Source organism: Protomyctophum bolini (genome assembly GCF_963924005.1).
Source record: "Protomyctophum bolini genome assembly, chromosome: 11".
In the NCBI taxonomy this organism is placed as follows: domain Eukaryota; kingdom Metazoa; phylum Chordata; class Actinopteri; order Myctophiformes; family Myctophidae; genus Protomyctophum; species Protomyctophum bolini.
The window spans coordinates 41,597,564-41,612,383 of NC_137872.1; the positions used below are offsets into that span (position 1 = coordinate 41,597,564).

Genomic DNA, 14,820 nt, shown 5'->3' on the forward strand with positions numbered 1-14,820 from the left:
ACTGTCTGCTAAGGCAGCTAACTCCACCACCTCTCCCCCTCTCAAACTGTCTGCTAAAGAAGCTAACTCCACCACCTCTCCCCTTCTCATGCAAGTAATTGACAACATATAAAGTCACAACACCAACTTTGATGAGGCACTGAGGCAGTATTGCATCGCATCAAAAAATATAAGGTTTTTTCATTTCCTTTAAAATGTATATTTTTCATTTCCTGAAAAATGAACATTTTGGAGTTAGGTAGATTTCTTACTGACAGCAACGATATTATTTTAGTATTAAAGGTAGAGTAAGTGATTTCACTTAATTCAAATATCACTTATTTTTTTGTTTTGTTGTGATAATCCTCTCTACTATAGAGTGTGCTGACCATATAAGGAGTTCCTCCCTGTCCCCAGTTAACCCCTGGGGGTCAAAACACCTTAGGTTTCGTTTTTGACTCTCTATCCTGATTGGACAAAGGCTTAGGTCCCACAGCCAAAAACGAAACCTAAGGTTTTTTTCAGTGAAATCACTTACTCTACCTTTAATGGTTATAATAATATAATGCCTAGTTGTAGTTTTATCTTCTTGTATTTTCATCATTGTAAATGTCTCGTTTCATTCCAGTGAGTCTTGTAACGCCATCTGAGACAGGAAGTTTACACAGCTGGTCACCTGACAAGATTTCATCCTTGCGTCCTGGATCAATAGCGCCCTCTTCAGGACACGGCAGCTGGTTCACTGATGAGGCTTCGTCCTTGCGTCGTGGATCAATGGCGCTCTCTTCAGGACGCGGCAGCTGGTTCACTGATGAGGCTTCGTCCTTGCGTCGTGGATCAATGGCGCTCTCTTCAGGACACGGCAGCTGGTTCACTAACGAGGCTTCGTCCTCGCGTCCTGGATCAATAGCGCCCTCTTCAGGATACGACAGCATGAGCCAGGCCTCTGACAGAATTTCATTAATGAAGCAGATGTTTCAGAGAAGGAAAGGATTGACAGAAGAAGACTGGAGAACACGAGAAGATCAATGGAGGAGGAAAGAGCAGGAGATGATTGACAGGATGGTGGGGTATGTGGTGATGGAGCCAGAAGATCCAAGAAGAACCAGCATGGACCTCAGTCCTCCAAGAAGAACCAGCATAGACCTCAGTCCTCCAAGAAGAACCAGCATGGACCTCAGTCCTCCAAGAAGAACCAGCATGGACCTCAGTCCTCCAAGCAGAACCAGCATGGACCTCAGTCCTCCAAGCAGAACCAACATGGACCTCAGTCCTCCAAGCAGAACCAGCATGGACCTTAGTCCTCCAAGAAGAACCAGCATGGACCTCAGTCCACCAAGCAGAACCAACATGGACCTCAGTCCTCCAAGCAGAACCAGCATGGACCTCAGTCCTCCAAGCAGAACCAGCATGGACCTCAGTCTTCCAAGCAGTGAGTATCAATATCATTACCCGTTCTGCAAACTGTTAAACAGTCAATCAATGTCCATTCCAGTAGCGGAGGTATTTTCACTGAGGCGCCATATTCAAGTTAAATGACCAACAGGAAGTTAGCTGAGTGAGCTAACAGAAGTTAGCTCACACATACAGTAAGCAATCCTATCGCGGGAAGATCACAGATTCGTGAACCACCCGAGTCATGGTTTTATTTTTAACCGCGTTCAGAATCGGACATAAATAAAGTTTGTTTTGAATCTGGGATTAGAATCAGAGATAAAAGGTTTCAGATTTCGGCTATCGCTAAGCTGAAGTGTTAAGACCTGATGTCACGGCAGACAGGGAACCCAGATGCAGACAGATCAGACAAGGAAACTTGGTAAGATGCAAAAACTAGAGTATTTATTCACTCCAAAACACAGAAGTTGGCAAAGTTCAAGGCAAAAATAACTTAAGTCCAAAAGGTCCCAGGTTCCAAGGCAGAAAATAATAATTAGGTCTTCAGTTGGAGCTGCATGGAGAGGTGGTCAGGCTGGCAGGCAGGTACTGAGAAATGAGACCAACAATTAGGATCAGGCCAGTAGAGGAGCGGAAAATGTTCTTGAGTCTTAGAATTCAACTGACCTAGTACAAAAGCACAGCGCTGTGCACTGGCCGAAGAGGAATTATCACTGAGCACTGCGTGCCATCACAGCCAGGTATAAGTAGCCAGCCAGGTGATTGCCAGATGGGGACCAGCCAGGTAATCACCAGGACACACCTCTCCACTGGTAGAATGCAGCTCCAACCTAAAGGACATAGAAATAAAAAGTTAGAACAGACAGACATTCAAGCTGCCATGACACCTGAGACAGATTCTACAAATGCCTTCATTTCCTTCGTCTGCCAAGTGCAATAGTGCTGGTGCAATGTAATAGTGCAAAGTCCAAAGTTCAGTGCAAGACCAAGTCCATTTTCAGTACCCTTTTAATACTATAGAGGGGGCTCGGGATGCGGGGGGCAGGTTGTTCATTCAGTTGGTTCTGGACCGGATGGATCGATATCTTCTACCAGAGGGCAGACGTTGGAAGAGATGGTGTGCTGGGTGGAACTGGTCCTGTAGGATGTTATGTGTGCGGCGTAGGCAGCGGGAGGTGAAGGAGATAACTGGGAGACTGACTGGTCCCAATGATCCTCCCTGCAGCCTTGACCACTCTGTGGAGATCTCTGGGAGACTGACTGGTCCCAATGATCCTCCCTGCAGTCTTGACCACTCTGTGGAGATCTCTGAGAGACTGACTGGTCCCAATGATCCTCCCTGCAGCCTTGACCACTCTGTGGAGATAACTGAGAGACCGACTAGTCCCAATGATCCTCCCTGCAGTCTTGACCACTCTGTGGAGATCTCTGAGAGACTGACTGGTCCCAATGATCCTCCCTGCAACCTTGACCACTCTGTGGAGATAACTGGGAGACTGACTGGTCCCAATGATCCTCCCTGCAGTCTTGACCACTCTGTGGAGATAACTGGGAGACTGACTGGTCCCAATGATCCTCCCTGCAGCCTTGACCACTCTGTGGAGATAACTGGGAGACTGACTGGTCCCAATGATCCTCCCTGCAGCCTTGACCACTCTGTGGATGGCCTCTTTGTCTGCCCTGGTGCAGCTGGTAAACCACAGCAGTAGCCCATAGGTGAGCACACTCTCTACTGCACAGTGGTAGAAGTTAATCAACAGAGCTTGTGGAAGTGCCAATTTTGACATGTTATGTAGGTTAGTTAGAAAGTCCAAAACCCAATTGCATAGTTTTCAGTCCAAGTTCGTGTAGTTTTCTGTGGAGTTTACTAGGCAGGCTAGTGTTGAAAGCTGAACTAAAGTAAATAAAAAGGAGTCTCCCATATGTGTTCTTATGCTCTAGGTCGTTAACAGGGTGTGTAACCCAAGGGTTCAAGTTTAGCTTTATTGTCCCTTGCGGGAAATTGGTTTGCAGCCAGATCATAGTAAAAATACACACAACAACAACATTCAATACAAGACTAAGATCTAAGAACAGGGCACTAGAGGCAGAGAATTCATGACATTCAATTAGTAGCTAAGTCTGCAAAAGTGCATTAGTGGGCAGTATGTGCAAAGAGGCAAGAATAAAGTGCTATCTGCTGTTCAGCAGTTGAATAGCAACCGGGACAAAGGATAGTTTGAACCGATGAGTCTTTGTAGTGGGCATCCTCAGCCAACGACCTGAGGGCAACAGTTCAAACTCAGACCGAAGTGGGTGATCCGACACCTCCAGGAGGGAGGAGGCTCTCTTAAGCATCTGCCTCTGTACAGTTCTATGAGTTGGGCTTGGGTTCTTCCAGAAATCTTACTGGCCACTTTGACGAGGCTGCTGAGCCTGTTCTTGTTTGCCAGAGTCAGATCTCCGTACCAGGCAACCATACAAAACATGAGAACAGATTCAATAAAACTTCTATAGAAAAGAGTCATCATTACAGACGAGACATTAAAAGATTTCCTCAGAAAAAAAAGACGCTGCTGGACTTTTTTAGATGTAAGAGGGAACATGAGAATCAAAGGAGAGTTTGTTGTCAAGAACGACACCCAAGTATTTGTAGCTCTCTACAACCTCAATTTCTGTGCCCTTGATGAGTGTAGGAGCAGGACTGGGAGGAGTCCTTCTAAAGCTGATGAATCTGATCATGTATTTTGTTTTGGTCACATTTAGCTGTAAGGCGCCAGTCACATCTATCAGACAAGCGTCTTATCAATGTTTTATGGTTTCATCTGTCTTGTCGTTTGTCGCATCAATGTACCACAATGCTTTGCGTAATCTGGGCGGTGCGTGGGCGGTGCGAGGACATGCGGAAACAGATCCACGTGTTGCCTTGCCTGTTGTTGTCCTTACGCTGTTAGCTGCGGGACACAGTAGCTAGTAGCTTGTTGGTTGTGTCAACGTGTTTGTGGTGACAAAATGTTTTTTTGGAGGAGAAAGAGGGCTCTTGTCCTGGCGATGTTGGTGGCGAGGAGAAAGAGGGAAAGGGAGACGCGCCAGAGAGAGCTTAGCAACGACTCCATTATTTTTAATAAAGCGCAGCGCATCCATTTTACCACAACACACGACTTGCTGTATTTCAGGCTGTTAGCCATGGGGCGCCTGGGCGCACGGCTCTCTCCTATCTGCAGTCAGACCGTTCAGCGTTACTTCAGGAGAGGATACGACAGATTGAAGAGTGCATGCCACTGCTTTGGCATTGCCAGTGGACACCTCGATGTTAATGTTATTCAAAAAAGGGGGGGGAATCATAACATTTCATAATCTCCAGTCCAATGCGCACTGCCCATGCGAACTGAAAACATGTTCATTCATATTAAGTTTTATTTTATTTTAACAACCAAATCATATGGAATGGTTTGAAGAAACTTCACGGAGTCGACGTGACACCTGAATTATTTGATAGCTTGCATGCAATCTCTTTTGATATGCTACTGTACTGTTTCTGCAGTTTATAAGTAGCTCCGGTCCATTCTGTCAATGCAGGGTGTGCGTGTGCGTGTGTACACGATAAATATCTAGTACATTTGTATATTCACGTACAGTCGTACAAGTAGGCTACACAGCATAGGCACTCAGATCATAACACAGGGCAGAATCATATAAGCATTAGGAGTGAAAATGCATGCACCTTGAATTATAACGTTTGTTTTAATTTTCTGTTCGGCCACGACGGGCAGGGATTATATTTTCCTGTTGAATTGCTTACTGGAACAGACCAAACTACTTTACTTAACAATAAAATCATTTTCGTTAATACGAAAGTGCATATAGGCTTTCCTCTTCCGTGTCTGCACTATGCAGAAAAAAAACAACAGACTCAGAGTGTGAAAAGACCGCCCAGTGCAGCGTAACAAACGGACCTTCTCTCCTATTGGTTGGCGGGTAAACCCAACCCTTTTTGTCTTGTCTGAGGTGCCGCCCTGTTCTTCACTTTGTCGCCTACAAAATGTTTTGTGTCTCGTGTCTTGCCCCCCCCCCCCATGAAACACGTTTGTCTGATTAAACCACGTGACTCCCATTAGAAATGCATTGGGAGCTGTCTTGTCTGATGCTTTTCATCAGGCCGCAGTCACACCTTTGAGACAGCCGTCTTATGGTTGTCTGATCAAAAGCATCAGACAAGACAGCTCCCAATGCATTTCTAATGGGAGTCACGTGGTTTCATCAGACAAACGTGTTTCATGGGGGGGGGGGGGCAAGACACAAGACACAAAACATTCACGCAACATTCTGTAGTCCACAAGCTGAAGAACAAGGCGGCACCAGACACAAGACAAAAAGGGTTGGGTTTACCCGCCAACCAATAGGAGAGAAGGTCCGTTTGTTACGCTGCACTGGGCGGTCTTTTCACACTCTGAGTCTGTTGTTTTTTTTCTGCATAGTGCAGACACAGAAGAGGAAAGCCTATGCACTTTCGTATTAATTTAAGTAAAGTAGTTTGGTCTGTTCCAGTAAGCAATTCAACAGGAAAATATAATCCCTGCCCGTCGTGGCCGAACAGAAAATTAAAACAAACGTTATAATTCAAGGTGCATGCATTTTCACTCCTAATGCTTACCGGTATATGATTCTGCCCTGTGTTATGATCAAATGTACTAGATATTTATCGTGTACACACGCACACCCTGCATTGACAGAATGGACCGGAGCTACTTATAAACTGAAAAAGTCGCTTGTTTAACGTGCCACGGCTGTGACAGCTAGCAGCTGCAGCTGTCAAACTAGCAACAGGCTAGCTGTAAAACTAGCAACAGGCCAGGGCTGACAGTCCGAATGTCGGCAATCCAGTTAAAAAGCACATCAGTAAAACTGTGTATCCGAACCTTAAAATCCATATGCTGTCTGCAGTGGTTAAAAAACAGGGCTTAAAAAGAGCTTAAAAAGACGGAGCTTCGTCATTGAGCTGCTGCTGTGTTTCAGGGTTCAGCTGCTTAACGTTCGGTGTGCATCGTTCATCGCTGAAACTACGCGACTATATTAAAATGTCAAATACTGTCTCAGCAGAAATTTTGATTCATATGATTCATATGATTCAAAATCATATGATTTGGTTGTTAAAATAAAATAAAACTGTTAATATGAATGAACATGTTTTCAGTTCGCATGGGCAGTGCGCATTGGACTGGAGATTATGAAAGAGTCGTAGCCATGACTTATATTTCTGAAAATGCTACTGCTCGCAAACAATCATTTTGGGCATGAAATGTTATGATTCCCCCCCTTTTTTTTCTCTCATTTTTTTTAATAACATTAACATCGAGGTGTCCACTGGCATCTGTCGTCTCCTCTCCTGAAGTAACGCTGAACGGTCTGACTGCAGATAGGAGAGAGCCGTGCGCCCAGGTGCCCCATGGCTAACAGCCTGAAATGTAGCAATAAAGTCGTGTGTTGTGGTAAAATGGATGCGCTTTATTAAAAATAATGGAGTCGTTGCTAAGCTCTCTCTGGCGCGTCTCCCTTTCCCTCTTTCTCCTCGCCACCAACATCGCCAGGACAAGAGCCCTCTTTCTCCTCCAAAAAAACATTTTGTCACCACAAACACGTTGACACAACCAACAAGCTACTAGCTACTGTGTCCCGCGGCTAACAGCGTAAGGACAACAACAGGCAACACGAACACGTGGATCTGTTTCCGCATGTCCTCGTACCGCCCACGCACCGCCCAGATTACGCAAAGCATTGTGGTCAATTGATGCGACAAACGACAAGACAGATGAAACCATAAAACATTGATAAGACGGCTGTCTCAAAGGTGTGACTGCGGCCTCAGACAACCATAAGACGCTTGTCTGATAGATGTGACTGCGGCCTAAGAATGACTTGTCACACCAGGATATGAAGTCTTTGACAACTGGCCCATGCTGTACTTCATTGTCTCCAAGAAGGCTAACAATTACAGAGCAAATTACAATAGCAAATTTGACAATATACCTGTTAGGGTGATTGCTGCAACAGTCGTTGGTATACAAAATATACAGTAGAGGAGAGACAACAGCCTTGGGGAGAACCAGTGGAGGAGAGCAGCAGAGAAGACAGGACCTCATTTACCCTCACGCACTGAGGCCTAACAGTTAGGAAGTCTATGATCCAGCTAACAAGGTTAAGATCCAGTTTAAAATAACTGATTAGCTTCTGGGCTAGAAGATGTGGCTGGATCGTGTTAAAAGCAGAGGAAAAATCGACAAACAACAATCTGGCCTGTGTTTTTTCCCCTCAAGGTGGCGGTACAGGAAATGCAGTAGGGTGATAGTGGCATCATCTACACCTCTTCCAGACCTGTATGCAAACTGCAGGGGATCTAGAGATTCCTCCACCTGCTTTAGGATGTTATCTTTGACTAGCTTTTCCAAACATTTCATTACTAATTAAGTAATTTAATGACTTTGGGGTCCTAATTTTGGCAACTGGAAGTGGGACAATTGTGGACTGTTTCCATAACTTTCCATAACAACGCTGTTGTTGAAGAGATAAGTTAAAAATAAAATGAAAAATGCTGCCGAGCTGTATGTTATCCGGCCCTGGACTTAGTGTGTCTGAGGTGTTTTTCCACAGTTTTTTTGTCAATAACTAGGGCTGGAGGGGCTCTAGTCTCGTTCTTTAATTCAGTCATTTTGTCAGCAGAGTCCTGATTCTCAAATCTTAGGTAAAACCTATTTAGCTCATTGGCCAACTGTACGTCTGAGTTAAACCCAGGCATGGAGATGTGCTTATGGCCTTTATCATCGGACCCTGTCATAGTTTTCATGCCGTCCCATGCTTCCCTGAGGTTGTTACTGCTCAGCTCAGCTTCAATTTTGTCTTTGTACCTTAGTTTAGCTTTTTTAATTTCAGACTTTTTCTATTGTGGATTAAGCCTTTAAGGGCTGATGAAGCCCAGGGTTTGTTATTGGGAACAGTCTTACTGGGAATAACATTTTCTTCACAGAACAATATATAGCTGCACACAGCGTCTGTCATTTCATCAATGTTATCAGATGATTCTGTAAACACAGACCAATCTGTGCAGTCAAAGCACCCCTGCAGTGCAAGAGAGGAATCCTCATTCCAGATCTTCACCTGTCTTTTTCGCACCTTCTCCCTCCTTAGCACAGTCTTGTAAACGGGTAGAAGGTGTACAATGTTATGATCAGAAGATCCGAGAGCAGGGCCCGCCTCCGATTTATATTCTCCTTTAATGGAGCCATAACATAGATCCAGAGTCTTGTTGCGCCGTGTGTGACAGTTGACATATTGATACAAACTGTTTAAAGTTTTCTTCAAGTTGCAATGATTAAAGTCTCCCAGAATTATGTTGGGCGCGTCAGGGGAGATAGATTGCAATGACTGTGTCACTCTAAAGACGGTGTTCGCTGCGATGTCCGCGTTGGCTTTTGGATGAATGTAAACAACGGTGATAAACACAGCTCTATATCGGGCGTGCATAACCATTCACGCACGGTGAAGTTATTACACCATCTCCGATTTATGTATAGGCACACACCTCCCTGTGTTTTGTGTGTTACCTCACTGTCCTGGTCCAGCCGTATAGGCGATCCGAAGCCGCTGATGTCAAATGACGTGTCAGAGTCAGAGTCAGTAAGTCAAGTTTCAGTAAATGCCATCAGACAGACATCCCTGTATTCGCGCAGATGACTGATATTCCCATGTAATTCATCCATTTTGTTCCTCAAAGATTGGACGTTGGCCAGGATTATGGAGGGTAGTGGGATGTGGTTGTTTTGCGTCTGTTTCCTTAAACGTTGACGCACGCCACCCTTCTTTCCTCTTTTCCTGATGTATGCCGATTTCTTGAAGTCATCTCTCTTACGTTCACAGAATCTCCGACTATTCCTTGATTAAAGTTGTAAGTCTGTGAAGAAAGTGTCGCATCGAGGCTCTGACGATTCCACTATAGATTTAGGAGAAACTCCCGCGAGTACTGAAATGTTTGTGATTGTTGGTAAAACCATTAAAAGCATCAAAAGTAGTACTCTTAGAAACTCCATCTTTCAGCCTCATGAGCTACAAGTAGGACTTAATAAATACTCAAAAACTCTATGCCTGTTCTGACAAGACAAACATAATAAACAGTTAAAACGATGCACAGACACTCCTGACAAGACAAACATAATAAACAGTTAAAACGATGCACAGACACTCCTTAAACTAAAACCTGCTGCTGGTCGCCACAAGAGCAGTGCCCTCTCTTCCAGGGATATGGCATCCTCTGTTGACCTGTTCCTCCTGTAGGCAAACTGGTAGTGATCTAATGTTGGCGGTATGGCAGCTTTGGTCATAACCAGTCTCTCGAAACATTTTGCGACAATAGGGGTTGCGAACCGGGACTATTGTCACTGCCTTGAGACGTGCAGGGACCCAGCATGAGCCAAGAGACAGGTTAAAGATGGTGGTGGAAACTGGTGCTAGTTCAGCTGCGCAGTCCTTGAGCACCCGTCCCTGGATTCCGTCTCGACCCGCCACTTTCCTGGAGTTGATGTTGCGCAGTCCCAGTCTGACCACATGAGTGCTCAGGACTAAGGTGGAGCCGTTAGAGGGGATAGGGGGCGACACCGGGTCCATATTGTCCCTGTCAGAACGTGCATAGAAGTTGTTTAACTCCACCGCTAGGGTTGCGCTGCCATTGACAGGGGGGGGATGTTCTTCCTACCCACACCTGTCGGGGGCTTAGGAGCTGTAGAAGTGGGCTTCAATGCGGGTCTTATATGCCAGCTTGGCGGATCTGATACCATTTCGCCGTGCTGTATGCATTGGTGATTGGTGGAACAGCATGTAAATGTATGGCTGTCTTGTGTTCCAGTGATTGGTGGAACGGCATGTAAATGTCTTGCTGTCTTGTGTTCCAGTGATTGGTGGAAGTCAGAAGGTTTCCGATTGGTTGAACCAATTGGATGGACCAATAGCGTCCTCTTCAGGAGCTGATGTCACGAATGTAGCTCCTCCTCAGCCAATCGTGTCCTCTTCAACACCTGATTTACCAACTGAAGCTCCTCCCCAGCCAATAGTGTCCTCTTCAGGAGCTGATGTCACTACTGTAGTTCCTCCCCAGCCAATAGTGTCCTCTTCAGGAGCTGATGTCACTACTGTCGCTCCTCCCCAGCCGGTGAGAGATGAGGATTTATTTTGACATCAGTCACACACATTACCATACATATAATTATTATTAGAATAATTATTATAATTATCACATTACCATACATATAATTATTATTAGAATAATTATTATAATTATCACATTACCATAATATAATTATTATTATTATAAGTATAATAATTATCACATTACCATACACATAATTGTTATTAATATATTATATAATATAATATTATATATATTATATTATATTATATTATATTATATTATATTATATTATATTATATTATTATATTTATCACCAAAGCTCTTTATCCACAGTCTACAGTTCGTTCAATATGACAACGTAATAATTTCCCTTGAAATGAGCTTTGATCGTCTTTGCAAGATATTTAATCTATCTGATATCTTGTCTATTGTTATTGTTGTTATTGTTGTTATTGTTATTAGGCACAAAGGTCTCGCCTAAAGTTGAGAATATTTCAACTGTGTCTTTGGCGGACACAGACCCTGCATACAGATTGCTTTATGTACATCATTTACAATTAAACTGGTTTGGGGATTAAGTCACTTAAACATTCTGTAGCATTCTGAATTGTCCTTTAATATTTAGACTGAATCTGATGTTTGCCTGTCATTCTCAGGCACCATGTGTAAACATGTCTTCAGAGGAAGAGGAGGAGGAGGAGGAGGAGGAAGATTCTGGTAAGAGACATACAGATCATATTAATGTTTTACACTGTGAGCCTCCAAGCTGTCTATGGTCCACTGACTGTCCTCTGTGTTTATACTGACTGTAGCCTCCTGTCTGTCTGTGGTCCACTAACTGTCCACTGTGTATATTCTCTCTACAGAAGACTGCATGGACCTGATGAAGATGATGAAGAGGATGGAGATAAGTGGAGAGGAAGGTAAAACATTAACACTACGATGAACTGTGAGTGTTGGTGTTAATAATACAACGTGAAGGATTAACACAACTATATGGTTTCTCTTCAATGTCCTTCCTGTGCAGAGCTGAAGGAACCTGAAGATTCTGATAATGGTAGGATGAGGATGGATGGATGGATGGATGGATGGATGGACGGACGGACGGACGGACAAAATAATTAACTATTGTGTAACCATTATGTTTTGTCCCTCCAGATCAGCTGTACTTCAGACCATGCTGTGAAAAATGCCAACATGTCCAGCAGGTCAGTTTGATATATACACAGTGTCTCCCATTATTGTAGATATGCGTCATATACACAGTGTCTCCCATTATTGTAGATATGCGTCATATACATGGTGTCCGCCCATTATTCCGACCTCAATATTCCGACCTCCCGTAATTCAGAAAAAGGTTAAGGTTTGGGATAGTGTTATTTCGGAATTATGGGAGGTCGGAATATTGGGAGGTGTAACTGTGTCCAAGTAAGTTATTACAACAAATACATGGTTTATCCACATGGTAGTAGAAAACATTTAGCCTCCTGAAAGACTGTTAACCATGGCTGTTAACGTTATTTACTGTAGCTCGCCTCCATCACTGTCTCAGTGTTACGTTTATTTTCTGTAGCTCACCTATAAATGTATTTATACATTGAGCCCGACCCAAAGCCAGACTAATATGTGACAAATTCCTACCTATTTCCGTTGGTGATCCTTAATGGTCTGTGTGTGTTTGCTTGGTAGAGCTTCGGCAATGAGAAGATCACCCCTGAGAAACTGTCCAGAGGACGCTTACAGTGAGTCTGGACATCACTTTGACATCATCTGCTTTCATTATTTTCTTATTCCATATGAGAATTTTCATTTTGGTGTGTGCGTGTGTGTGGTCCTTCCTTAGGGCTCAGCTGGAAGGACAGGGCACATACGAGTGTGTGTTGACAGGCTTGATATTCGAAGCGTTGGAGCGAGTTCTGGTGGTCTATTCCATCCTGTCCTGGTCCAAGTTTAACGCGTTGGTCCAGAACCCCTGGATGGTTGCTGGGCCCATATTCAACATAAAGACCGGGGACAAGGATCCCTCTGCCCTCAAGTCCATCCAGCTCCCCCACTCCCTTTGCCTGGCTGGTGAGAACATGTATTATTGACTGTACAACTAAACATCTTCCTTGGACAAACCAAATAAGTGATATTTCTGTTACACTATTCTTTAGACTTGTTTGTCCTCCATAAAACTGTCCCTCCATCCATTCCTCCTCCTCACTATCCTCACCTGCAGGCCAGCAGAAAGAGAAGGTGTTTGGTGTCCTGCACGTCACTGGAAAGCAGCCCGTCATTGAGACGGTCCAGTCCTCTGGTAGTCATCTGAAGTGGTCGGTGTCCTCGCTGTCGCCTGTGGGCGCCATCGCCCGAGACACACAGCAGGACGAACACCACGGAATGGTGCTGCTCTACGAGGATCTGGGGAGCAGTGTGGACACTCACACCTTCCGCATCTACCTCGCCCGCAGCTGCGGATCATGGTATCTGGTAAGGATGGGCACCAAGATGAGACGGAAAGATTGCATCTGCGCTTTCAGTTCAACATTATTTTGATGATGTTACATAATAAGACTTTAATTGATCCAGTGCCCTTAGAGCCTCAAGAGTAAAACTAATAAGAAAGGATTTAACAGTCAGGGACTGTAGTCTGACATCACACTGAAGCCCTAAAAGGATCCCTGGCTGATAACGACAAATATGCCTTAAAACATTATACTTGCCCTCTACAACTAAAATAAAAATAAAATAACACCTTCAATATTTTATTTCTTTCATAAATAAAGAATCTTTCAGTCAATAGGAACTGCTCCCGTCGCAAGTTGATGATGTCATATGTCCATATGGTCTAGCTAGCTCTATGGAATGTATGGAGTGCACATGCTAATACTTTACATACAATACTTTACATACAACTACATACTTTGTTTGACAAAACATTTTGATGGCTGTGTTGTGCCCCCCTCCCCCGCATCAAACAAAAAAAATTGTCCAACCATGTGACTTGACTTCCATTGGAAATGCATTGGGGCGGCCATTAAACACAGACAAGACACAAGACAAATGTATGCATGTTGAAACAGTGTGGCCTAGGTCATTATAATAAGCCCCCCCTCCAACAGTGTCTAAAGATAAAATGAAAATTTGGAACTGAAGAGTCGGAGGGATTATACAAAGTATTCCTTCCTTCCTTCCTTCTCTCCTGTTGGTCATCACCGTGTCTGCATATTGTTCTTGTGTGTGGCAGGACATCAACAACGAGTTGGAGACAGAAGAAAAAGGTCGTTTCAGTCGGATTGTCAGGAACACCCAGTGTACACTGGCAGAGCAGAAGTACCATCTGTTGAGTGAGCCGAGTGGAGACATTGATCCCCCTGACACGTCTGAGGTGTGTGTTCGTCTCAATGCTCATTCTGCTCATAGCCGGGGAGCCAGGACCTGTCATGTCACACTTTATATTTTTTTCTATTTATTTGGTCATTAAGGTCCACAGAATGAGAGGTCTGCTCTGGCAATTAAGGTCCACAGAATGAGAGGTCTGCTCTGGTCATTAAGGTCCACAGAATGAGAGGGGCTTGAACGTTAGGGTACCATTGAAAACCCGGTACCCGTACCCCATATAGGCCTGTGGCAAACATTTCAAATTTGAATTATGCTTTAAGTAGTTTGTGACATGTCAAACTAGGCGTTATGATTCTGAATCCATTCCAAGCCATTGGTTTTGTACGAAAAACACTCCTTGGGCTAAAACGGCCGTAGCCCAAATGTGATGACCTCATGTATGCATGTTATTTTTTAATGTGTGGGATTACGTTAATTATTAATATCATATATGTCTGTGTGCAGGGCTTGCCATTCACCTTCGACGCACCAATCTTAAAAGGTTTCTTTGAAGCATACTATGAGCAGCCACCTCCCTTCAAATTAAATCTTAAAGCGAGAGGTTCAGATGTTACGACATGGACTGCAACCATTCGACAAGGTATACCTACCGCATGTACACAGTCACCTGATTATTGTCCTCATGTACACAGTCACCTGATTATTTCCTTCATGTACACAGTCACCTGATTATTGTCCTCATGTACACAGTCACCTGATGATTGTCCTCATGTACACAGTCACCTGATTATTTCCTTCATGTACACAGTCACCTGATTATTGTCATCATGTACACAGTCACCTGATTATTCTCTTCATGTACACAGTCACATTGTGACACACTTGTTTGGCTAGTAGCGTCAGATCGGCGCTTGAGCAATTAGCAATTAGCTCTTCCAAAAAGCGATTGGCCGACGCCAATCCATATA

At 44.1% G+C, this 14,820-nt stretch overlaps 1 protein-coding gene across 1 annotated transcript; it reads left to right on the plus strand.

Moving 5' to 3' along the window:
• Positions 1 to 1,028: 1,028 nt before the first annotated feature.
• LOC308323517 (uncharacterized protein) lies at positions 1,029 to 13,639 on the plus strand (the record flags this gene model as incomplete). The annotated part of the gene is made up of 10 exons (XM_080775246.1): positions 1,029 to 1,411; positions 10,293 to 10,549; positions 11,185 to 11,245; positions 11,395 to 11,451; positions 11,556 to 11,585; positions 11,687 to 11,736; positions 12,218 to 12,270; positions 12,372 to 12,598; positions 12,750 to 12,993; positions 13,633 to 13,639. The coding sequence occupies exons 1-10, from the start codon at positions 1,030 to 1,032 to the stop codon at positions 13,637 to 13,639; spliced, it is 1,368 nt and encodes a 455-aa protein (XP_080631372.1). The 5' UTR covers position 1,029.
• Positions 13,640 to 14,820: the final 1,181 nt, after the last annotated feature.